Raw genomic sequence first — 27,398 nt, 5'->3', positions numbered from 1 at the left:
ATTGCCTGTGAGACAGTTGATTGGAGAAACCGCTCATTCCACCTTTGACCTCCGCGTAGGGAATCAGCAGTCTGACTCAGTGGTGTGTCCAAGACCCTGCATCTCCATCAGCTCTACATTTGCTCCCATTGCTAATACCTGGCATAGATGGTAGTTTTCAGTGGAATGAGATAATGCTGGGACTCCTAATCCCCCTTATGTAGTAAGAGTCCTATTTAGACTTCAGACCTTCCTAACTGCACAGTAAACTATGATCAGATAGCCATACTCTATGGATTCCGGTGTTGTGTAATATGTGGTATCCCCTTGGGATCGTGTATCCCCTTGCTTCGATTACACAACACCGGCTACCACTGAGTTAAACTATAACTAATCAAGTGCTTGAGGGTAATCTGGCCTATGGTTCCACATTGCAGCCAACAGGTAGATTCAGCCATGCCCTTAACCATGTGACATGAAGAGGAGCATAGTGTAGTTGCTCTGCTATTCAAATGCCTGCAGACCCTTAAACACCAAGTCTAAATCTAAATGCTCTGGAAAAAACATAAAAACAGACAATAGATGCATACAGGAACCTCCTATCAGTAAGCAATAATGTGTCAGTGGCTCGAATTCCTTAGTTTATACTTGAAGGGTAGACAAGAGAAACATATATAATCATTGAAAAGACAGCTGAACGCAATTCCGTGCGTCAAGCTGCTTCTTCGCTGGGCTCTCCTGATTTGCCTTTTTTAACATTCTTTTTAAAAAAAACTGTACAATTCATTTTGTTCTTACCCTCAGCACTTTAGGACATAAAGTGCCACCATTTTGGTGAGGAGCACGCTCTAGTCCCACATGAATAGAAGCGGAGATGCTGCGCGGCTGCAGTTGGTCTCACGCTGACAGCTGACTGCAATTCTGTGTGCCAAGCTGTTTCTTAGCTGGACTCTCCTGGTTTGCCTTTTTTTAACGTTTGCTGTTTAAAAAACTGTACAATTGAATTTGAATTAGTTCTGAGCACTTTGCACATCAAGGAAGTTGGGGGCGGGCATTGATTCACAGTTGGGACATAGAGCACCACCATTTTGGGGAGGTGCGTGCTCTAGTCCCACATGAATAAAAGTGTAGACGCTTCACGGCCAAGCAGCGGGCCCCGATGGCACGCCAAAGGGGCGCTAAAGGCAAGCCCGTCAAATCTACAGGCCCCCAGGGACACCCAGCAACTTCATTAAATCCCTGAATGAAGTCATCACCCCTCTTGCCCTCAGATACAACCAGCTTCTCCTCTTGGGGGATAACAATTTACATATGGATAAATCTGTGGATCCATATGTCATTCTTCTGTCCGAAATAATGTCAACATGTAGCCTTGACCCTTCTATCTTCTCTCCACACATAATGTGGGCCATATTCTTGGTCAGGTTTTTTGTAATATGGAATTGGAGACAGATCCTCCGACCCCATCATCTGGTCTGATCACTTCCTCGTTAATTTCAGGATACCCAGCTCAGGGATTGATATGCTGCCCAAGACGAAAAGGGCGGGACTTAATTACAGAGCCCTACATAAAATACCCTCCCTTGTGTTGGTGAAGACCCTAGAATTGTCTGCCCCTCCCCTTCTTGGAAACCCTGCAGTTGATGCTCTTACACTAGAATCCTGCCTCAGGTTGAGGATGTATGACATTACAACGAATGCTTTTACATCGCATGCCTTTACAACGCAAGTATTACAACGCAGTCCATTACAACGCATAGTGCTTTGGGGTGCTGGATAGTGAATAGTTTAATTTACTATTCCAACTCCAGTCCCCGTGCACACTAGGGAAGGTTATTGGATAGTAAATTAACCTATTCCCTATCCTAGAGCGCCCCCCAGAGCAATGCGTTGTAATAGTTTGCGTTGTAATGGTTGCGTTGTAAAGGCTTTGCGATGTAAAAGTTGCGTTGTAAAGGTTGTTTACCTCAGGTTGAATATTGATGCAGTAGCCCCTCTGACCTCCCTCACCTCCAGGAGGACCAGTCTCTCCGCCCCGTGGTTCAACAAATCCCTGAGAGCTATCAAAAGCGAATGTAAAGGTCTAGAAAGGAAGTGGGGTAAACACCAGGAGATAAGCTGACCTATAAGACTGCAATAAAATCCCATTATCTGCATGTGAAACAGGCTAAAATGAGAGACCTGCAGGCTAAGATTGATATCATGAACAATAAGGGCAAGGAGATCTTTAGCATTGTAAAATCGTTCACTTCCCCAAAGCGACTACGAAAGAATCCCCGCAGTTGGCCGAATGGACCAGTCAGGTGGCCTTATCCCTCCATAACAAGATTTTCACGATCCAACAGTCTTTCTCTAGGGATACGGGGTTGGGTCCGACCTACATCAGACTCGATAGAGTCGAAAAGTCTGTTTCCCTGCAACCCCCAGCATTATTAAAACTCACGGCTATGCAACTGGACGAATTGCTTACATACATCCAGGGCCTTAAGTCTGGCTCTCCAGTGGACGCATGCCCAGCAAAATTATTAGCATCTTTAGCCCCCACCATAAACCTCATAGGGAATAACGTGCTGAATGAATCTCCACCGGCATAGTGCCGTCCATTTTGAAGCAGGCAAAAATTCTACCACTTCTTAAAAAACCAAGTGCCGACTGATCCCGCAAACTATAGGTATATCTCCCTCCTCCTGGCTCTCTCTAAGGTACTAGGGAAACATGTCAACAGAGTGATCTCGGATCACGCAGAAAGTCACAATTTGCTGCATATAACTCAATCTGGCTTTAGGGCCAATTACAGCAAGGAGACTTCTATGTTGGAAGTGACAGAGCACTCAAAAGGAAAGGCTTGACCAGGGGGGCAAAGCTGTTCTCATACTACTTGACCTGTCTGCAGCATGGTCCCATATGAGAGACTTCTTGATAGATTAAGGAACATAGGCAATGGTGGTGCAGAACTTGCATGGATAACATTTTTCCTGGAGGACAGAAACCAGGAAATATGGATGCCCCCTTTTTCATCCCCCATGCCCAGCATGAAAGTAGGAGTCCCTCAGGGCTCCATCCTTAGCCCGAATTGTTTTAATTTATACATGTGCCCCCTTGCACCCTTGGCAGAGGCCAATGGTGCTAAGATAATATCATATGCTGATGATGCGCAGCTGATCTTTACCTGTGACAAGGGTTTGGAATTTGATTGTGACAAAACCAGATGCTGTCTCACAAAGTTGTTTAACTGGCTCAAGGCTAACCAGCTGAAAGGCAACCCTGAGAAATCAGAGATTTTCTTTTTTGGCTTGCCTTCTGTGAGCAATTGGAGTCAATGGTGGCCTGAGGAGTTGCCCCCCCCCCCCAGCTCAAACCACCGTAAAACGCCCTGGCATCTTCATAGATTGTGCCCTCTCTATGAGATCCCAAGTCCAGGCACTGGTGGGTATTTGCTTTGGCGTGGTTTGCATGTTAAAAAAAGTTCCTCCTGCCTCTCCCACCAGATACCAGGAAGACAGTAGTCAAGACTCTGGTGACTTCTAGACTGGACTATGCTAATGTAATGTACCTGGGTTTGCCTGGTTACCTCCTCCAGCGCCTATATGGGGTTCAAAATTCAGTGGCCAGGGTGATTCGTAGACCTGAGCCCAGGACGTACATGGCCTCTCACCTTAAAGCTCTACACTGGCTTCCAGTGAAAGAAAGGATCAAGTTTAAAGCCCTAGTGATGTTCTTCAATGCCCTGCATGTCAAGGGGGCTAGCTATCTCAAAATGCCTACTAGCCGCTATATACCAGCCAGACCCTTAAGGTCTTCCTCCTCTGACCTCGCCTGCATCCTCAAAGTATGCCTGGCCTGTATGAGATGACGATCTTTCAGGTTTTTGGGCACTCAAGCATGGAATCAACTACCTGACACCCTGAGAGCAACACCTGATCTGACAGCTTTTAAGAAATACCTCAAAACCTCACTCTTTAGAACCTAGATGTGCCTCTGGGTCCTGTCATGCGTGAACCTCTAGCGCCGGGACACTCTTGTTGGGTAGCTGTGAGCTTTATAAGATCCTTTCATTCTTTCAAAGACATTACATGCTGATGGGATTGTCAACATTTGCAAATGTAAATATACATCCTACTCATCTTTTGAAGGTAAAATGGTGCCCTGGTGGACAGCGAAGAGAGGTCACCTTGAATGAACGTAGTTGACAAACATCTTTGAACCCTATCACACAGTGCCTGTTACTTACCAGGCTATTGCAAAACTGGGTTTTGCCAAAATCTTTCTGCGGTTGAGGCTCAAAATTCTAAATCATAGCCCTCCAAAGCATAATTTATTAACCAAAGGTCCTTATCCTGAGAACATCATGTCTAAAAATAGCTTCTGTCACTCAGAAACAGAAAGTCCTGAGAGCCAGATAAGCAGAGTGTATTCATTCCCTAGGTGGAGATTGTGCAGTTTGGGGTCAAGACACCTCCAACAACGCAAGAGGTTATGTTAGTCTGTCATCTACCTGCCACCTTTGCACCACAGGTATAAGACACTACAGCAGATGTGTGTGAAGAATTAAAAACAGAAACACTTTATAAAGGAAGCAGCTTTACACTTGTTCTCCGTAATCTATACTACTATTATAAAGGAAGAACTTTGAACCTTTGAGGCGGGTAAACTCGGGAACCACAGCGCCAATCCACACACCCGATACATCGTTGTAATTGTCAGGGTGTGCAGATGGACATAGGCTATATAAATGAAAAAAAAAAAAGTTATTTAAAAAATTTACGAGAAAAAAAGAAGTAGTCGCATGGAAGTAGCGCTGCCCGCGACGTGCGTGCTGACATCAGGGGCGCGGGGAGGAGCGGCATCCAGGAGCGTGAGGAGGAGCGGTGGACATGAGCGCGGGGAGGAGCGGCGGACAGGCGGGGAGGAGCGGTGAGGTGCTGCGGACAGGCTGGGAGGAGCGGAGAGGAGCGGCGGACAGGCGGGGAGGAGCGGCGAGGAGCGGCGGACCGGTGAACTCAGGAGCGCGGGGAGGTGCGGCTGATGAGGTAAGGCTCCGGGGGACCCACGGACAATGTCGGGGTGGGCGGGGGCCCTGAAGCCAAGGTCGGGACGGGCTGCTACTCCGGGGGACCCACAGACAATGTCTGGGCGGGTGGGGGCCGGGGCGGGCGGGGGCCAGGGCGGGTGGGGGCCCTGAAGCCTGATTGCTAGCGGCGGACCGGTGAACTCAGGAGTGCGGGGAGGTGCAGCGGATGAGGTAAGGCTCCAGGGAACCCACGGACAATGTCGGGGTGGGTGGGGGCCCTGAAGCCAAGGTCGGGACGAGCTGCTACTCCGGGGGACCCACGGACAATGTCGGGGCGGGCAGGGGCCGGGGCGGGCGGGGGCCCTGAAGCCTGATTGCTCCCAGACAAGGTCGGGAAGGGCTGCTAGTAATAATCCAAAAATGCACAACAACCAGGAGCAGGCAACTAGAACCACAAGGACATCTAGTTCATTACCCAGTCCCTAACCATGGTGACATGCCTTTCTTTGGATCTCTCTTCCACAATTAGAAAGAGAGAAGGGGAAGAGTGACTCATCAACATTTTAAAAAAAGGTACAGGAAGGAAGGGGCAACAGAGGGAGGCTGTTACTCAGGAAGTTCAGCATAGGACAAATTCTACTGCAAAGCACATATGGGTGATTGTCCCCAGGTGAAAAGCGCTAGAATGACAAAGGACTGTAGAGGAAGATGTGAGACAGAGTTTAAGGAAAATAAATGTCTAAAACTCAAAGTATGTCTGGCAAATACACTACATCACTCCTGTCTATCCTTTGTCAGATTCTTATTAAAAAGGCTTGTGGTGTGGAGATTTGAGATATGATCAGATAAGTATTTATTTATTTTACTGTTTGTAGGTTGTGACTTAGCCCTCTCCATACCCTTTCTTCCTAATTGCCTCTTTCTTCTCCATATGATTACACCTGGGAATAGGGTGATGTCCTTACTGATGCATATGTATGCCATTTTGTATTGAAAGTTCTACCGGGCTACAGTAGTAATATGGGAGTAGTACATTATCCGTTATGGGGTGATGTGCTGCTTTACTCCTAGAAACTAGTAAACAACAAGATGTATATGCTAAAATACATTCTGCTGACTGGGCATCAAATATCTATGGAGCGGAGATAGCAATGCTGTGCAGAGGTTGGATTGTCTGCCACCATTATAGTGACTCTTCACAAACACACACACACACACACACACACACATCACATACACATCCAGGCATGCACATATATATTCAATGAAAAAACAAAGGTTATAGGGTTGTTATAGTTAGGCTCAGATTTGACTTATTCAAAACCATATAAATCCAGCAGTTATAGTTACCTGAGCCATCTATATCATACGCCACTGCAATGCACTGCTTATGACCTCACATATTACTTCACTCATGACATGGTCAGTGACATCGCTGATGACATCGCTGATGACATCTCAAATGTGTCTGAGTGGGTCTGTGAGTGGGTGTGTGAGTGTTTGACTGGGTGTCTTAGTGGGTCTGTGAGTAGGTGTGAGAGTGTCTGAGTGGGTTTATTAGTGCCTCCATGAGTTTGTGAGTCAGTGAGTGAGTACATGAGTGCCTGGGGGGGCTGTGAGTGGCTGTGTGAGTGTCTGAATGGGTGTGTGAGTGGCTATGTGAATGGCTGTATGGGTGTGTGATTGGGTGCATGAGTGCCTGAGTGCATCTGTGAGTGGGTATGTGAGTGTGTGCGTGGGCGTGTCAGTAGCTGTGTGAGTGATGCTGCTACAATTAAACTGCCCCTTCGTGCAGTTCCTTATTTTATCCATTAAGAGTCCACAGTTTTGCACAAAATATCTACCCAAGTGGAGTTATTTCTATTGGTTAATTACTAAGTGCTACCTAATAGGGTAAATGTCCAGTACATATTCTACCCTGAAGCTGCGTAATGGAGCACAAGGTAATGTCACCAGTGACCTTGTGTGTGTTTTGGCAGTGCGATTGTTCTTGGTGCGTCTTCTTCCAGAAATATGTGATAACATGAATACTCCTATAGAGAAGACAACAAGACTACAAAGACGTAAATCTCCACCAAAAATGGGTCCTTCCTCTTAACTATATAAAGTAAGCGCTTCTTTTTTTTGGTGGAGATGTCCTCATATTACTCGGCTTGAAGAACTCACCAAAATCGGCGAGGAGGCCTCTTGTTAAGCTGTGCACCATCATGAGTGAGTGGATGTGTGAGTGGCTCTATGCCAGTAACGCGTTTCGGAATCGAACTTCCTTGATCACACCTGGTGTGATCAAGGAAGTTTGCTTCCGAAATGGTTTACCTTGAACCTGGAATAAATCATCCTTAAACGGGACTCCAAGAGCGCGTGTTATTGAAGTAGATTGAGGATTATAACGCCAGTTTGCTCTACCGGCTGCCATCGCGCCACCGAACCACGGACGGAGCTCCCAGGAGGAGCGCCTGGGTTGTGAATATATATATATTTCGGCTCAAGGTGGCTTACTTGAATCAATGTCTAAGTGCGTTGATTTTTTTCTTCACGACTATGTAGCTGATTTGCCTTCTTTTATTCGTGATACAGGACATTTTTGGGATAAACTTAAAGATGTTATTTGGGAGGATGGATATCACTTTTTATAGAGAACAACAATATTTCCGCCTTATGGATAAACTTACTAAAGAAGAGAACATCATAATAAATAAAGCAGATAAAGGCGGAAATATTGTTTTATGGCCCAGGGATGCATATTTGGAAGAGGCTAAAAAACAATTGAGTGATGTCCAGTGTTATAAACAGGTAGCCTTTCCAATTCTTTTTAAAGTAAAGGATCAGACTTTTAAAGAACTATCTAAGTGGAAGAGGGAGAGTTTAATTGACAAGGATGAGTACAATTTTTTTAAAACAGAGCATCCTATTACTCCAACCTTGTACCTACTCCCTAAAATTCATAAACAGATAACCCCAGTGCCAGGACGTCCCATTATTTCGGCTCAAGGTGGCTTACTTGAATCAATGTCTAAGTACGTTGATTTTTTTCTTCACGACTATGTAGCTGATTTGCCTTCTTTTATTCGTGATACAGGACATTTTTTGGATAAACTTAAAGATGTTATTTGGGAGGATGGATATCACTTTTTAGTGATGGACATCTGTTCCTTATACACCAGTATCAACCATCAAGATGGCTTGAATGCTATTAAATGTTTCCTGTCTAACAGAAATATCTGTTATAATGAGCATAATAAAATGTTACTCCAGATGACAGAAATGTGTTTATCTAACAATTTTTTTATTTTCAATAAGGAATTGTTTCATCAGCTCAGGGGTGTTGCTATGGGGGCGTGCTTCTCTCCAAGCTATGCATGCTTGCATGTTGGCTGGTGGGAGAAGCACGTCCTCATGCAGACCCACAGAGATGAATATTCAGAACACGTCATCAGTTGGTGGCGTTTTATTGATGACGTGTTCGTCATATGGAATGGTACAAAAGAATCAGCCATGGAATTTGTCAGGAAGAATAATAGCAATTCTCTTAATTTAGAATTTTCGGCACAGGTCAGTGACTCTAGGGTTGAATTTTTAGATGTTGAGGTATTTGTGGATAAAATGAAAATCTGCACAAAATCACACCGCAAAGTAACAGCTGGAAATTCCATTCTTCATGCCAGCAGTGCTCACCCAAGGCACCTCATAAAAAGCATTCCTTATGGTGAGTTTTTACGTATAAAAAGGATCTGTAATAGAAAGGAGGATTTAGACATTTGTCTACATGAAGCCAACGAAAGATTTTTGAACAGAGGATATAGTGCCAAAGATCTACAGTGGGCACTTGATAAATTGAACACATCTGTTGTAACAGAGGTCAGTGAGGTAACTGATGAGACTCGAAATAACCGCTTCACCACCAGTAAGGTTAATTACTACCTATAGTAGTCAAGAACGCGACATCAGGAAAATTGTGAGTAAGCATTGGCTTATTCTTCACACTGACATTATTTTGTCGCCGGAACTTCTTAATCAGCCTACTGTCACTTTCAGAAGAGCACCATCCATGCGAGATGTTTTAGTTAGAACTAGCCCTGAAGTGATAGATAAAAGAAATTGGTTGACTGACAAGAGAGGTTTTGTAAAAATGCTTCTCATGCCGTGCTTGTAAGTTCGATATCAACAAACAATCCTTTGTAGATCCTTTCTCAGGTATGCCCAGTAAAATCAATGGTTACTTTACTTGCAAAACCGACTGTGCGGTATATGTTTTAGAATGTACATGTCATCTATCATATATTGGTAGTACCAAACTCCCTGTGTTTAATAGGATCCTCCAACATTTGCGGGCAATCGTGAATTCTGATCCATCTTATCCGGTTGCCCGCCATTTTATACTTGTACATCAAAATAAATTGGATGACCTAAAATACTATGTAATTGACTCCGTTCCAAAATCTATACGTGGTGGTGATAGGGAGAAGAAACTCCGCCAGTTAGAGAGCAAATACATAGTCAGACTGAATACCAAGATACCTAATGGTTTGAATACAGGGGAAGATATGGTCAATTTTCTATGAATATACAAGTCTATGTTGGTTTTGCATTAAGATATATGTATTTGTATACCTGTTATTGGGCTCAGTATATGGTTACTCCTCTTGCACTAAATCTATAACCTATGATATGTCTATTTCGTGTTGATCCAAGTTCTTCGGATACAGATGTTATATATGTATATATATGAATTTAGATTTTATATTAATGGGTACATTTATATTTTTAATATAATGGATTTTTAATGCAACCTTATATTGTATATTACCTTATTGGTCTTCTAGTTTGCTCTAGTTTGACCATGGGATTTTCTGAGAGAGGGTTATCAATCTATTATAAATATTTGATACATATATGTATTTTATTATGATCCCACTAAATTGCCTAGCTATATATATTTTCTATTTTTAATTCTATATTTATGTATATATTTATTTGTTGAGAACTGATCCTTTTTTCAAGTTTGAAGTTAGAACTATAGAAGTATGCTTAATAATGTATTCATCTCTCTGGTCCTTTGTGAGAGTGCTTGATAAATTGCATCCGCACATTCATTTATTTTAATTTATCATTCATGTAGGGTGGTAACCAACTACATTTTATATTTACACATATGGGTTTTACTATGATCAATTGTTGTCAGAATTGTGCAATACTAGTAGTCCTGTTTATGGATTAGGACTTGGGCACTTGCCCTGGATTTCTTTGATTATAACAAAAAATATATTTTTTTAAATATTCTGCTTTTAATTAATTATAGTAATATTTAAATCATGTTGAACAATGTATACAATTCAATTGTTGAACCTCTGTCACAGGATTTGCTTTTGCACGATTGTACTATGCACTTTATAAGTGACTATTAGTCTTTTTACCCTTTTCATGCGAAAAATGGGAGGGTTTTATATTGTTTCATAGTATTTAAGGATGGTGTTTTTTCCTGACACGTCATGTGATCAAGGCCGGGGCAACCCGGCTGAAACGCGTCATGTTGTGAGAAGGCTTAATAAATTGCACTGAAATTTTGAAACCTTTGTGGTGGTCCGTTCCTGGTGAAGGAGTTCGCTTTTTCCAGTTCAGGATTTGATTTCCATATATATATATATATGCAGCTCCAGATCTCCTCCCCCAGGCGGGAAAGGAAAAGGCAGCACTCGCAGGGTATTTTAGTCAGATTCTTCCAAATTTATTAGAGTTCTCACAGACGCGTTTCGGGTCAAGCCCTTTATCAATGTGTCAACACGAGTGTTGCACAGGAACTCGTTTTAAAGTGCAGCGTGCGATCTCACAAGGAAACAGAGGTAGGACTACTCGTTGTTGTTACACGAGCGCCATGTTGGAATGTGCAAATCGAGCAAAACCACATACAAATTATAACATAATGATTGAAATGTTTTCAAGTCATATTATCATACATAATTAAGCATTCAGCCGAAAATCGGCCAACCCAATTCATAATTAGAATTATTGCAACCATGATGAGAATTTCTAATCAAGCCGTGGATCGGCAATTACAAATGTGCAATGCATTCGACATTGTATAGTCATTAACCATTCAACTTCCAACCTTAAGATTATCATCACGAATATTTGACATATGATTTTCCCATCAGAATGGTAACAATGAGTAATAATATGTGACTACATTGCCCAATATCAAACACAGTTCCATTAAATAATCTTGCCGTGGATCGGCTCTGGAGGTTCCTATCAAATAGAAACCGCAAAACAAAAACCCCTGAAAGTGCCGAAATCGGCAGTGTAATTTTCCTGTGGATAATAATGGTTGCCCTGGTACTGTGTTTTTATGTTTATTTTCCTAAGTGGATGGCCAGTTCTTCCCCACTGTTAAGGCCTGTAGGAATTTTGGTTTGCAGTCAATAATGTACCAGGATTCTAGGCGTCTAAGTTTGGTAAGTCTATTGCCGCCCCTGTCATGTTCTGGTACGTGGTCAATCCCAAAATACTGCAACGCATCCCTATTGCTGCGGTGTTTGATCGCAAAGTGCTTAGCCACTGGAGATGTCATGTCTTTATTGGCTATAGCACGCATATTCTCTAGGATTCTTAGTTTTACGCTTTTAATGACTTAACAAACTTAGACGCCTAGAATCCCGGTACATTATTGACGTCGGAGAACGGAGTTGTTGCATGAATATAAATATATATATACACACACACACACACATATATACGAAAATAAATGTTGGTGAGTGCATCCTAAGTCATGGACACTGAGGAACCGAGAGATATATATATATATATATATATATATATATATATATATTGTCATCCAAAGTGCCTGTGCTTTCGGGGACGCACACGACATTTCTCCGCCCTGCGGGCTATCCATCAGCATGCTTTCCGCTCTCCATTATTTAAAACCTGCCCGACGCGTTTCTGGGAACCTTTTCCCGTCATCAGGGGCTGCCGTCAAAGAATAATGTTCACACACCGGTATTTGCCAGACATTGATTTATTAGCCACACCCCTGGTAGGCGTATTGTTTAGTACCTCGTCATACCAAGTGTTTCTGGGATGCGTAGTCTGTTCGGTGCGTGGCTGTTGCATTAAAAATTCTTTGGCAAGTGATGCTCCTCAATTACCTATAGTAGGCTGGGTATTACGGTTCAGCACGCTGTACATGTGGAGTCCTGTGCTCGAACCTCCAACTCGTTTGGAAGTGATGGCCTCGAACTGCTGCAAAGGGTGAACGCTGCAACAGCTGATGGTGCTCTCCCCCCGACCAGGCGGCCGGTATATAAATCAATGTCTGGCAAATACCGGTGTGTGAACATTATTCTTTGACGGCAGCCCCTGATGACGGGAAAAGGTTCCCAGAAACGCGTCGGGCAGGTTTTAAATAATGGAGAGCGGAAAGCATGCTGATGGATAGCCCGCAGGGCGGAGAAATGTCGTGTGCGTCCCCGAAAGCACAGGCACTTTGGATGACAAAATTCTTACCGGCCGCCTGGTCGGGGGGAGAGCACCATCAGCTGTTGCAGCGTTCACCCTTTGCAGCAGTTCGAGGCCATCACTTCCAAACGAGTTGGAGGTTCGAGCACAGGACTCCACATGTACAGCGTGCTGAACCGTAATACCCAGCCTACTATAGGTAATTGAGGAGCATCACTTGCCAAAGAATTTTTAATGCAACAGCCACGCACCGAACAGACTACGCATCCCAGAAACACTTGGCATGACGAGGTACTAAACAATACGCCTACCAGGGGTGTGGCTAATAAATCAATGTCTGGCAAATACCGGTGTGTGAACATTATTCTTTGACGGCAGCCCCTGATGACGGGAAAAGGTTCCCAGAAACGCGTCGGGCAGGTTTTAAATAATGGAGAGCGGAAAGCATGCTGATGGATAGCCCGCAGGGCGGAGAAATGTCGTGTGCGTCCCCGAAAGCACAGGCACTTTGGATGACAATATATATATATATATATATATACAAACAGATACATAGACACTTTTATATATAATATTCTGTGCAGGGTCACATTGTGGATACTGGAAGGAGTTTCCCTTTTCAATCAAGAGGGGATGGACAACGTCTCCCAGAACTGTTCATTTCGTTTTTGTTTAAGAGAACGCTTTGGGTCTTGCAGAGACTGTGTCAAAATCACGTTTTAAATTTAAGAAGAAAAAGCAACTGAGATCTTCTGTATTGGAAGGGCTGCAGTATAAATAGGGCTGGGGGAGGGGGTGTCAGCATTACTCATTCCATAAATGAAATATTCAAGATTAGAAAAATAACTATCTGTGCCAGAAGTGTTTGAGGCATTTGAGAAATGCCAAATAGCCATGAATGATTGTCTGATGACTTTGCAGTGTTAAACATTTTTCATTTTAAAGCAGGCATCCAAACCATATGGTTATGGGCGTATATCTGTGTCTGTTTTCCTATGTTTCTGTCTTTCTGCATGTGGCTGATGAGGCATTTTCTGCTCGCCATTGGAAATATGCATAACGGTGTCCACACACTGAATGCATGTTGCAGGATATGATTACATATTGGGTTGGAATAACTGCTAAAGTCATGATGGACAGAAATTAAGACCAAGAAAGAGAAGTGAGAAAAATAGATTATACAGTATAAAAAGAGGGATGTTGAATGACAGTGAGAAAGAGAACCACTATTGCATCACTAGCAGCTAAATGCAGTCTGAATAAGGGCTTTATTTACAAGAAAGCCATTTAGGTGGGGTGCGTCACTTTCAAAGTACAGGTATGCGTTATATTTACAACAATATGTCACAATTAGCTGCCATGCACCAACGCAAGCACCCTTGCGCCATTTTACAAGGTGTTTGTGTTTGAGGGGAGATTGTTTTTGTGCAGGAAGGGACACCTTCCTGCACAAAAACAATTACATGATGTGTTTTCCTCTTTCTATATGTGCGGTAGCTTGCAGCACGCATAGAAAGAGGAAAAATGAGGAGAAATATAAATATTTTCCTCCTTGCGCCTCCTTACGCCTCTCTTGGTGAGGCGTACGATCCTGACGCATTCCCAGGTTTACGAAATGTTGTAAATCTGGGAATATGGCAGAATCCATAGATGTTACTTGGGAACACCCCCAGCAACACCCATGGCATGTCTCTTTCACGCAAAGTGCTGCATGAAAAAGGGCCATATATACAAGGCCACAAAAAGCCATGCAGGGTGGCTTTACGTGGCCTTGTAAACACAGAGCACCACACAGCGCCATCAGTGCATCAAAGAAAGTGATGCGCCGGCAGGGCAAGGGATTTGTAAATTTTCCCCCCGATGTTTAATATGAGCACCATATAGCAAAGAGTGAATGAGACCCTCATATAATGACAGCTCCTGCAAAGCCAGTGAAGTGTAAGTGCATGTCTCAATGAAATACAGGGGATTATTCATTAAAGTTTTGCACAGGAAGTCATGTGGGGCAGCAGAATGTTGTGATGATTTTCTGGGCTCTTAGGATGTTTCGTATATTGCTGCATTGCTTTGTGTCACTTTTTGCTACATGAGTGTCCTCCTTAAATAAACCCTAAAGGCAGGCAAAACTGGAGCACCTGCAATGCTTCCTCCCCTGTACTCAAGTGACGTAGGAGCGCAGCATAGCAGGACAAGGCAAAGGAATGTGGGGCATATTATCAAGGGGGGCGATATGCAATTCCGGTATCAAGCTGTCGCTAACAGCAGTTAGCGACAGTTTGAAGGCGATAGCGAGCGGTTTGGGCCCGCTTTGCATGTCAGCGATATTTATCACTAATGACATGCAAAGTGGGCGTACCCAACCCGTTAGCGACTGAAAGCAGTCGATAACGTCGCTATCGCCTATTAACAAGGCAGGCGTAGCGATAGAAATATTCCCGCTATCGCCAAAAACTAACGCCTGATCTGACCAGTTCTTAGCCATGTTGTCCAATGGGAGGTGGATAACTAGGCCAAGAGCAATTCGTTGCTAATGCGAGAATATCGCTGTATTCTCAGCGATATTCTCGCATTACGCCGCTATCGCTGGATATTTTAGCGCAATGGAGAAAAACTTTGCTAATAGCATGTTTTCTCTGCTAAAATATCCAGCGATAGGCAGCGATAAAAAAAAAGTCGCTAAGCGCATTTAGCGATAAATATCGCTAGTTGTTGGTAATATGCCCCAGTCTTCCTTCTTTGATTTAATGTTGGTGATGTGCAGAATGAATATGGCGGCGTGAACCAATGATAACTTCTTAAAAGGGGCTTCAGGGCAGAGCTCTCCTTCCTGTGAGGCGCCACTTTCTGAAACCTGCCTCTGCCCACAACTGCTAATTATTTAACTGAGTAGTGTTCTTGAAAACACAATTTTGTGTTTTTATGAACACTGACAGTGCACAGGCAAGCCCTCTTTGCCTGTCTCCAGGCTCCCGAAGACAGAAGGAGGGTGAAGGGTTGAGAAAAGGGAAGCATGATCATTCTACAGAGTGATGTTTAAAAACACAGCAGTCTGTGGGTGGATGTTTGGATTACGCATGTGAGGGATATAGTTCAACTATGATCCCCTCACACAGGCACAATTCATTTTATGTAGCAGACATACTGCACATGCCTCAAGAAGCACAGTATATGTGCTAAAATGAGGCTTTTAGGGCACACATCAGTGCATCCCTGAGGCAAATGAGGAGCCACACAGAGCAACAGTAATGGGATCCCTAGGACTGTCTTAACTGTTTACAGGGCTGTACTTTCAGTCCTGTCAAGAAGCTGGTAAAGGGATTGAGGTGTCTTTCCCCCTTTTTAAATCTGGCCCTGATGCTCTTCCTGGCCCCTTGCTGTGAATCATGGTTTGCTAATTCCAAATGTCCAGAGCTGGATTCCTGCTCTGCTTTTGCCATGGAGCTATCAAAGGAAATACAATGTTGTTTCTCTGTGCATGTATGAGTGTGTGTTTTTGAGTGATTGAAAGGGAACAAGATTGAGTGTGAATGTCTTTGTGAGAGGGTGATTAAGAATGGCAATGAGACTGAAAGTGAGTGAGAATGAGGGTGACAGACTGTATGTGAATATGAATAACTGAATGTGAGAGCAAGGGGGAGTGAAGGGGTGAGTGAGTTAGGAGTGAGTGAGGGGAGTTTGTGAGAGGGAGTGTAAGTGAGTCAGGAGTATAGCTATCATTGGTGCAGAAGGTGCATTTTCACCAGGACCCAGGACCCAGATACCCGAGGGGCCTGCTGAATCATACTTAATAAAGCAAAGCTCCTGTACATCAGGAGCTGTGAGTGAAAGTCAGTAAGTGTGAAGGAGTGAGAGTGTGTGTAAGTGTATTTGTAAGTGAGAATAAGAACACATGTGAGTATATGTGTGTTTGAATAACAGTGAGTGGGAGTGACTATGAGAGAAAATGAGTGAGTGAGTTAGAGTAATTGAGGGGGCTAGAGTCAAAGAAAGATGGATTCTTTCTTTATGAGTGAAAATGAAAGAGTTTGAGTAAGAGTGCGTTTGGTGCATGTTTTATGCTTGGTGGCTGTTGGCTGTGGCATACTCAATATAATTCTTGGTCTATGGGAGCACCTAATGCGGCATACTGCTGTAGGAAAATTGGAGGTAATTCTAGGCATAAGGGAGAGCAGCCTTGGCAAAATGCAAATTTATGACATATTAGAAGTAATGTTTGGCATAGGGGAACTTATGGAAAAATGTTGACATTGGCATGCTAGAGGAAATTCTTAGCATGGGGTACCTGTGGCAAAATCATGGTGCTGGGGCATTGGAGGTCATTCTTAGCATTAGGAAGAGCACATGCAGCAAAATGCAGACCTGGAAATGCTGTAACTAATGCTTGGTATATGGGGACACCATGCCAAAATGCTGCTGCTTGCAGACTAGAAGTAATTCTTGGCCTCGGAGAGGGCAGCCATGACAAACCGGGCTGAGGGAAAACAACAGTGGAACCAAACCATGAAAAAATAATTTTTCTGAAATAAAGGAGGTACTCTTTGACAAAGCAGGTCACATGTGGTATATGGGCAGTATCAATGGCAGAATTCTGGTATTGACACACTGTATGTAATTCTTGGCCTAAGGAGGTACCCATGGAAAAATGCCGACATTCGCACACTGGAAGTTATTTGTAACATATGGGAAACATCCAATGCCTTTTTTATTAAAACATAGGGCGAACGACTGGTAAATATTACGCCCCAACACTTTCAAATATCACCAGCTGCCACTGGTGAGAAAGTCAAAGGAAATACAGGGAGAGGTAGAAAAATTACTGAAGGATGAATAATTGTCATATGAGGTTGATACAAACAGAAGTAAAAAGGATGTAGATTGCATGCCACTGGATGAAAGATGGAAAATGGTGAGCCACACATGTGAAAGATATGTTGGACAAGATACACTGGAGGCAAGGCATATAAGAAGAAACACATAGGTATACAGAATGCTTGCATCAGACAAACAGAAGGGAAGGGGAAAACGAGTCACCAAAACCGAAGACATGGAGAATCGACAAAACATCAGGGAGACAAGAAAGGCTGAACAGCAGTATGAGGTGGTAGAACACGCAGTACAGATGTGATTGGAAACCATCCACACAGCTGAGAGAGAGTGAGAATAACCCATGAAAGAAGCAGGGAAAAAAATCACCCATACATGTCCAGTAGCAGCTTCTACTGGACCCGGGTGGTGAGGCGGGGGGACGAAAAAAGTAAAAAAATAACACTAGTAATGTTCCCTCTAAATATTCTTCCTCATGTGCGGCAACAGAATGTATGTGTGCACACGTTTCTAGCGTGCGTGTGCAACCGAGTAATGAGATGTGCAACTAGGAAAATCGACTAGCTACCACTGGAAAGTTGAAAAACCCTGGCAATGTCAATAGGTCTGGCTTATATATAAAGTGCTTTCTTAGTCATTGATGAGTTTAGGTACAGAATAAGTTATCATACATGCAGTTTGCTACTCATCCATGCACTCATGCATCTATTCATCACTGAGTAACTCATTTACCCTCATTTACACAACCACGATAAAGTGCATGCACAAACTCAGCAACATAAGCATAAAATTAAAAGAATAAAACCAGAAAAAAGAAATGTAATATATCACCTAAATATGACAGATGTATACATGTGGTAACAAAATTAAACAAGGCAGCAGGTGGTTGCCTTGCAATGGTACTGTATATAGTGTATTGTTTTATAGTTGCATCTCATTACAACGTTTAGAACAAACATGTCGACCATTTTGCAACGTTAAAAGCAACAAAACTCTATGGACAATATTCTTCCACTGTGGTCAGGTGGTTTAGATGCAATGGATGTACATGTTGCAGTTCACTACAGTGAGTGGCTAGCAACCATCTTTAACCTCTTGGCCGCGGTGTTAATTCTGCCGCGGCGCTGGGGGGGGGGTCCGCACGGTACCGCCATGCTCGTGACGGAACCACTCCATCACTAGCCACGGGCGCGCTGTGCTTGTGACGGAGTGGTTCCGTCACGGCCTCGCCCGCTCAATAAAACGCCCGCGCATGCGCGGAATTCCTGCAGAGTGCGTGGGGTGGCCGCGCCATGACGGAACCACTCCATCACCAGCACAGCGCGTCCGTGGCTCATGACGGAGTGGTTCCGTCACGAGCACGCAAGGGGTTAATCATGAAAATAAGGAGAAGAGGGAAAGAAATGAAACAGCCATGTAACTAGATTATGTAAACCTAAAGGACTGGCCCACCAGCCTTGGCAATGAAATGCACTAATTTTCAGGTGGCTGTGCACATGTGGTCAGACAAATGTCACTCACAGGGTAAGACAGTCAATGATTGAAGTGGTATATATGCCCCTGGTATATATATCGGTGGCATATATGTTTTTCATTACAAGATTCTGGCAGACAACTAAGCCTGTTAAACTTTCTGAAGACGTTCTAGAAATAAGTATTGCAGTGCAATTCGTCTACCTCTAAGGTTTGTCCAAAGGGTAATAAGCAGAAAGTCTTGGCTAAAAATAAATATGTGAGATTTCATGTAACAAATTACTTCTACACGCTTTAACAGGGTGCAATAACAATCCACCCATAAAGGCCCAAGGGCTTTAATAGGAGTGTTTCCTTATAAATAAATCAGGCCTACAGCCTATGTCAGAACTTTTCAAAAGTGATAGATCAGACATGTGGCATATGAAATAACTTTTCAGAATGAACTAACAAGGTCCATAGCATTTTTCATTGGCTCATCACTGTAATAGAGGCAGGGTAACTGTACTGTGCATACATATACTACAAATCAACTATTAGTAAAATTGCAAATATATACAAATTAAAGTTGTCTAGAAAATAAAAATCCCCCCTATATAGGACCTAACAAGGATTATTTCAGTGCAAATCTTATATGCCTAAAGTTTATTTGAGTAAATCGCCAATACCAAAACACTGGTCTACAACAGTATTCTGTGAAATTCCATGTATGTACTATAACAATACCCAGGATAGGCCGATTTGCTTTAACAAATGCGTTCGCAATAACCAAGCTAGTCCTACTGCCTTTGTCATAACTTTTTATAATGAACAGATCAGACGTATGGCATCAGACATAACTTTTCCCAGTGAATGAATCAGGTATTTAGTAATTTTCCTTGGCTTCACACCATAACCCGTACAGTGCGCAAAAGCTCATAACCAGTGTGCCTCAAGTTCTAGAATTTGAAATGTGATTAAAACATTCGATTCTCTCTAACAGTAGTCAATTTCATTAGAAATCAGAAAGACCACTGCAAAGGATTCAGATATTTGGAGTTTTCCTAAGCATTTGCAGAATATAAACAGGGCCAATGGAATTATGCAATTTTAGGGTTGCAGCATTTTCTGCATATTTATAGATTTTCAGCATTTGCCCATAATCCATCATCTGCTACATAATCTGCAGAGTTTAGAAAAAAAAGATTGTTTACAGCCCAAATAGATAAGTTACTAAAAATGCAGCGACGCACGTTGTCACACAGCACAGGGCCCTTTGCATAGGTTGACTGGTGCTCTTCGGTTGTTTATTGCTGTATTTGGGAGTTGAACTGGTACTGATAAGGAGATCCCTTTTTCAAGACAGTGTTATCCTGTGCAAAAATGCAAAAATGAAGAAGAAATGATATCACAAAATGTGTTGTATTGCACAGTATAATTTGCCTTTTATAGCTGGATAATTTAGTCAACCCTAACACATAATTTGGTCTTTCCTGTCCACAGTTCCAGTGGGCCTGACTATACGGAAATAGTAATGTGGTACTCCTCTCTGTAACCTATCCATTACTTTGGATAGAAGACCCAGTAAACAGAATTACCTAAGTAGTAGGACTCTGAAGATTAATTTTATTGATTATTTTTGTAACTATGAAAATCTGCAACAGTGAAAATCAGTGGAGTTTTAAATCACACATTAACTTAGGAGCGACCAGATGGTACCTTGCAGACTTGGTACCTGGCACCACTTCACCTGCTGCACAATTTCTATCAATGTTGCCCTCTAAAACAATAGAGGTTTAAGCAATGAAAGTACACAATCCTGTCAGCTAGTGAGTTTTAATACTAACAGCATCCAAAACTGATGGCTCTTATTTAGTTATGAATTTCAGCCTCTGGAATGTTACTGGTGGCTGACACCTGAACGGTGAATGTGTCCCCCAACTTCCAGAGTATGTTAATTTTGAGAACTGCCACAATTCCCAATGTATCCTTCAGATTGGACTCTTGTGCTGCAGTGATTGCTCCTGCTGCTTCTGGACTTCCCTTGACTGATGGTGATTAAATTTCCTCGATTAGCATTTTTAAAGACAAAAACACTTCTTTAAAAATGCAGTTAGCAACGCCACTTAATCATTACGGGGGTCTAAGGCTCGAATTAAGCACTTTACAAGTGCAGAGGAATCCTTTGTAGTGCTTGGTGTTTGTAGGTCTCTGCGCGGAGAAAAATGCAAGTGTGCGCGCCCACTCAGACGCATAGTTTAGAGAGAACTATGCTTACTATGCTTACTAGTAACGGCCGCTGCTGTCTCTCCTCTGTCCTCTTCTTCCTGTCTCCGGTCTGGCAGCAAGAAACAGGAGAACGCACCTGAGTTCCCAGGCTCCCCGGTGTCAATCACAGCAATGCAATGCAGCGTTGTGATTAGTATGAGCACCATGGTTCGGCGCTCAGATCAGAACAGGGAGCCTTTGCATGTTCCTCACCAGGCTGTGTAATGCAGGGAACACTTAAGGAGTACAACACACTCCTCTCCCTGCTCTGGCCAGCCCCGCCCCATCCTGAGAGCAACTGACTTCAATAGGAAAACTAAAATGATAATAGCAATACGATATTATCATTTTATTTTTCCTTTTGAAGAGTGGGGTGCTGTTCGGCTGCCTTAGCGGAGGAGCCGCCACTGCACAGGCCATCCTCTAAGCAAAACAAGGAATGGGCAGAAGTGCTAGAAGGATGTACTACTGCCAATTCAGTGAATGCTGATCATGAAGCTCAACCTGGTAGTACAAAGAATAAAAAACTTCTTCTGCCTCACCAGCTGCAAGGGAAGGGAATTTTAGTGATCAATGGTGACAATAAAGAAAGAGAAAAGAAATAACCACGCTGAGAGGATGAGGCCTTACTCTCAGTAAACAAATGTGAGAATAATAGAGTGTCGGGGGGATTAGGACACAAAGCGGAAGATGTAGAAGAATCAGCCGATAAATTGGGGTGGAGAATGGAGATGCGACAACCGGGTAAACAACAGAAAAGTTAAGAAGAACCAACCACACAAAACTATTTTGACAAAAAAAGTATACTTTGATTGCTTTTTTTCTTACTGACAAAACATTTTACTTTTAAAGAAGAATGGGTGGGATGCACTGTTTAAGAACCCATAAAGAGGGACATTCTCTTCATAAATCACCCCTCTTATGAGGGTCTTCATTCTACACATGATTTATGGAAGGACTAAAAGGAAGGTATCTAAAACTCATAGCAGAGGACCTACTTTCTTCTTGTCTTTACAAGACACCTTTGGTGGAATCATCCAAGACAAGGTGAGACCAGGTTGCAGAGAACTAAAATAGGTCTAAGTAAACAACACTCTAACTAGCACTTGTGACAGCATGTAATGGGACAAAAGGGCCCAAAGAGACTGGAATGCAAACGTGTATATGAGTTTTGTGATTTTTAGTCGCAATTAGCATGATTCACAAATATGTAATCATGACTTACTCTTGTAGTACTTCGAGCTTTCTTCTAGGACCCAAATTTTAGACACACATCTTCACAGCAAAACTTTTATGAATTGGCTTCCATGTTTCTTACTATTGCTTCATTGACCACCGTCAAACCTGAATTGCAGTTCCTCCTGCACCATGGCTGGTATGTGCAAACCACACCATTTGTTTTGTTGTGGTCAATCGTGGGTGAAAAATAGCAGCTTACCTTTGGCTCAATGAGCAAAATCTACCAACTGTGAAACAGCAATTATAGTTTTGAGTTTGTTTAATATGATGTGCTTGGTATGTGAAGTACAAAGAAATGATCAACTTAAATTCTAATTTAGATAATGCAACTCTGATTACAATTCTTTTTGCCAAATTCCAGTCAGGAATCTGATCGAAAGGAATGTGACAATGTAAATCTGTGTATGCAGAAAGGCACATTAGCATACTTACAGATCATACATCTCAAGTAATGTGAATCTACTAACCAATTTTCTAATCTGACTTGTTTGCAGGAACTAAACTGCAGTGGAGCACAGCTATATCCTTGGTGTCGTTTGTCTGGGCGTTCTCGGCCTTTTGGTCTATGATGCCACTACTAGGCTGGGGTCAGTATGATTATGAGCCCCTGAGGACCTGCTGCACTCTCGACTACACCAAAGGAGACAAGTGAGTAGGAAAAGTGAGAATGACAGCCAAAATAATCAGGTCTTCCAATTTATTAGGGTTTGTGTTTACCAAAATGGCACATACAAGTACATATAATGTAAACCACCAGGAATTGGACTTCAAGGGTTAGCACCACACACCCTCCGGCTCACGGTTCTGCAGATTTTCCTCTGTAATTCTTATCTAGAACTATCATAGAAGAGGGAGTATACTTACGTAATCTTGTCATTGCTCACCTGAATTCTAAGGACGATTAGGACTTAACACCAAATGGTGTTGTTGTTACTTGTTGAGATGGGTATGAATGGCCCAGAGGATGTGCCACCAAACTCATTTCACTAAGCCCAGTGAATACCAGCCAAATGGTATTATCTCAAACCTCAATACAGTGAGCAAGATGTAATCTTCTGCCACACTATGGAGTTTTATAATTTGATCTACAAAAGTACAGAATCCAGAATATTGACTGCTACTATATTGTGTAGACAAGTACACAAAGCCAAGTATAGATTTATTATTTAAAGAAGTATTATTCTGAGCACCACATCTCAAGACCATCACAATATATATGTTCATATATTTATATCAATATTTATCGATATACTTTTGTTTTGTAGAAGCCTACAACAAATAATACCAACTCTCAGTCAGCACATAAAATGGATAGAATTTATTACAGGTCAGCAAGACAAGGCAATACGTGCAGCAAGGAGACAGTCAGTATAGCTGCCGATTGTCCCAAGAGGAGAAGTCTTTCAATGTTTTTACTGATACAAACCACACAAGGAAGAATGTCATTATGTATGCAATTCAGGTTAAGCATAGTACATTTTGTCCAATCAAAAGAGGCCTAAACTGGGTGATACCTTTTATGGTCTGAGATGTAGTGTGGCTGTCCAAGTGTCTGGTGTATGTGACACTTTGGGACTGTCCAGGCTAATGCAATGTACCAGCCTCTGGACCTATCCATAGAAGTGTTTGCAATATCCAGTCTAATGATGAGCACGCAGCAGTGTGGTAGGCTCAAGCTCTTGTGGCTAAGCTAGCATCATGTGCTGTTCGAACGTGGTTCTTGAGCAAGCCTTGCGTTGCAAGAGCATTTGTCTTTCAGAGCCATGGAAAAGTAGAAGCATTTGTCGAAAACATTTTTGTGTCAACTTTATGCAGTCCTGTAGATATATTATAAGACAGTTTCCACAGTCTCTCTCACTTTTATCTCACTATACACACACAAAACGCACACACTCATATATGTATAATATATACCTTTATCACCGTTAGACGAATCTTCACAAAATTTTAAAAACTAGTTTGCCGGTCACTTTAGATGCTGTCTGGAAAGTTATAGTGGTCCAATAAAAAGGCCTATATACACTTTACTGCGGGCAAGTAAGCAGATAAAAGTCCGCTCTCAGCGGTCGGAAGCATTTTTCAAGCTCCTGTATGCTGGGAGCAGACTTGATGTTTGCTCCCACTTAGCTGGCGATATGAAGTTTCTCCAGTCAAACAAGAGCAAACACAGGTCTTCCTAACCATGCCAGTGCACACAGGGAAACTGCTATGTCTCACAGGTAGGCTCCCTGGGACATAGCCTGAGCCGGTCCTGGGGGATGGGGTCCGAATGGCTGAAATCGGCCTAGGGTGGAGGGCCATGTGCTCCCATCATTCTTAACCACGCAGCCTTGCCCCAAAGGGTTGGGGTCCCTTGGGCCCAAAATGGCCTGGGAGGAAGGCCACATGCACCCCTCACCCTTTACAATGAACCAAGTCCGGAGGATGGGGACTCTAGGGCCTATATCGGCCTATGGAGTGGGGCATGTGCCCTCCCTCCTCCAAAATATAAATCTTTGTGAAGACTTAATCTATGCCAGAATGGACAGGCCTTCTTTTGTTTGTTATAAATTAATCAGTAGGAGGATGGACCTTTATGTCAAGTTGACCTCTTACCTCCCCCTGTTTTTTTGACTAGTGCCTTATGTGCCTTGAAGAGGTCCTCAACTAAATGATGATGCTAATGTTCTGAAAACCTTTATGCAATTAAGATGATATTGAATGGATGGATTCTGACTAAGGTTAAACTCGTTTTGACTTTGTAAAAGATGTGAGGCCTTAACAGATATCAAGAGCTCAAAATCAGGGAAAGGATATTTGTGTTAACGATGTTAGTATAGCCAACATACATAACTGTCCTTTGATTTCTTGGCAAACAGTCAAAGGGAAATCCCTGGGTGCACACTCACGTATGGACTTACTATATTTCCATACCTATCTATCTAAGCATTCAACCATCAACTTTAGGAAACTAAACTAGTATGTTATAATTACAAGAATTTTTAATTTCCACACTAAAATTAGAACGTTCACAGTCTTTTTAATAAAAACATAAGTATAAGAAACTTTGCGCAAAATGACAAATTAAAATTTCAAAGAACAATCTTTGAAAAGATATAATAAAAACAATGAATCATAACAATTCATTACAGGTCATTACATATACACAAAAGTTTTAATTAAATCTTAAACATTAGAGTTATATAAAACAAATATCACAGGCAAAGAATATAACATTGAGTCATAGTAGAAAAACATCAACAACCCCCTACACAGTGTGGCTTACTGATACCTTTGCCACTACTAATTACTGGATCCAAAGGTCCTTAGTTAATGTAAAAGTGACGTCAATAGTACCACTTATATATGCGTATCAATTGCTCACTGGACCCTGCTTGGATTCTATGTAAGAATAAAATGCGTTGACGCGTTTCGGTGCAGAAAACACAAGATACTGTAGCACCTTCCTCAGGACTGCCGTTTCTTTGGGGTCACCGGCTTCAAAGACTATTGCTTAACACCCTTTCATATAGGTGTAAGACTGGGCACCACTGTAGGTGTAGTGTATTGATTCAGGTCCTGACTTATGATGTAGGTTATAGTTTTTCCTCTTCACTCTAGAGGGGATGAGTGGTGGGAAGCCTCTTCTCTTCCTTACGGATATATGGTGGCACTTTCACTTTTCTTTAGCCAGCTATATAGATATCTTTTCAGAAATATAGGGCAAAAAGGTGAGGGACCTCTCCACCTTCTTTTGGATGTATGAGGGTACTTCCACTTTTCTTACTCCATCTGAATATTTATCTTAAAAGTTCAAAAACCTTTCTTGAATGGGCATATATCAGCGTAGTTTCGTCGGTGAACTGGATATGTTCGCTTATGTACGAAGATCGCGTTTCTGCCTCGTTCTCTCGCCTTGAAATTGATTTCTTGGAACTGTTCCCAACCAAGTGCTTGTGAACTCATTAACATCAATATTATTATTTTATTTTTATATTTTTGCACTTGTAAGGCGCACAGCTACCCAAAAAGGGTTTCCCGGCGCCATGACACAGCACAGAAGAAAAAATGTGGGAGGTTCACAGGATCGTTCACGTTATTGTTCGAACAGCCAGGTTTTGATGTTTTTCCTAAACCTGGCATAGTTTTCTTCTTTGCGAATGAGTGCAATGCAAACAATTCTATCAACTAACTGTAACATGCATTAACCTACTGACTCAGGTAATTTGTATGCCTAGGGGGTCATAAGACTGCCCGCCATCCTTTCGTGGATTGGGACCGCCCGACATTGGTGCGGGGGTCCCGTTGCAGATATTAGGATGCACCCACCACACTGACGGACGCATCCTGCATTCCTGTCATAGCGGCGGGCGGTGCTCTCAGCACCGCCCGCCGCAATGCCAGGAAGGCATGTTGTGCACTTCCATGCACAACTTGGCAGGCACCGCGGGGTGCCTGCCATGTTGTGCATGGAACTGCATGGGAGGTACAATAGGTACCCTCCATGTGCAACCCCCACCCCCCTGAATCCCTGGGGGCCGGTTACGGGACCCCAATGGCAGAAAACGCATGCCTTTCCGTGGCAGCAAAGGCACAACCCCCGCATTTATGCTAATATGGATGGTGGTGTCTCCCAGACACCGCCACCATGTTAGTCGCAGAGTCGACCGGGCGAAAAACCGGCGGACAGTCTTTTCATCCGCCAGAGTCCCCCCTGCTATGGTAATGTGACAGGGGGAAAATGCAGAGCGGACTGTGGTTTTTAGCGGGCGGATCGCCACCGCCATACGAGCTGTGGTGATCCACCCGCTAACCTAATGGACACCTTAGTGTTTTTGTGAAACCTACTGATAAACTGTCAGTGCTCGTGGAAGATGTGAATTGAAGGGCATGTAGCAGACCTACAGATGTTCAAAACTAGGAAGCAGCTGGGAAAGTTCCACAGGATATAGATGAGCAAAGGACAGTGGCGGCACCTCCACTAAGGCGGAGGAGGCTCACCCCACTGCTTTTTCGCAGTGAAAGACAAAGAAATTAGAATGATAATAACTTGCGTTATTATCATTTTATTTTCTCCTACTGCCGCCCACACCTTTGTGTGAGGGGGCAGGGGAGGAATGGTAGCACCCTCCTAAAGTGCGCAATGACTGCTTGGAAGGGGCCGCCCAAAACAGTCTTGCGTACTTCTCAT

The 27,398-nt window shown here is 42.9% G+C and overlaps 1 protein-coding gene across 1 annotated transcript in view; it reads left to right on the top strand.

Annotated features, from left to right (window-relative positions):
- The window catches only part of RGR (retinal G protein coupled receptor), a 173,206-nt gene that overhangs the window by 126,993 nt on the left and 18,815 nt on the right, over positions 1-27,398 (top strand). The window contains exon 4 of the mRNA XM_078641122.1: positions 22,723-22,876. Coding sequence (XP_078497248.1) covers positions 22,723-22,876 — 154 coding nt within the window. The remainder of the gene's footprint in view (positions 1-22,722; positions 22,877-27,398) is intronic.

The sequence above is a fragment of the Lissotriton helveticus genome, chromosome 5_1 (genome assembly GCF_964261635.1).
Source record: "Lissotriton helveticus chromosome 5_1, aLisHel1.1, whole genome shotgun sequence".
In the NCBI taxonomy this organism is placed as follows: domain Eukaryota; kingdom Metazoa; phylum Chordata; class Amphibia; order Caudata; family Salamandridae; genus Lissotriton; species Lissotriton helveticus.
This window is presented reverse-complemented; position numbering and strand designations above follow the sequence as displayed.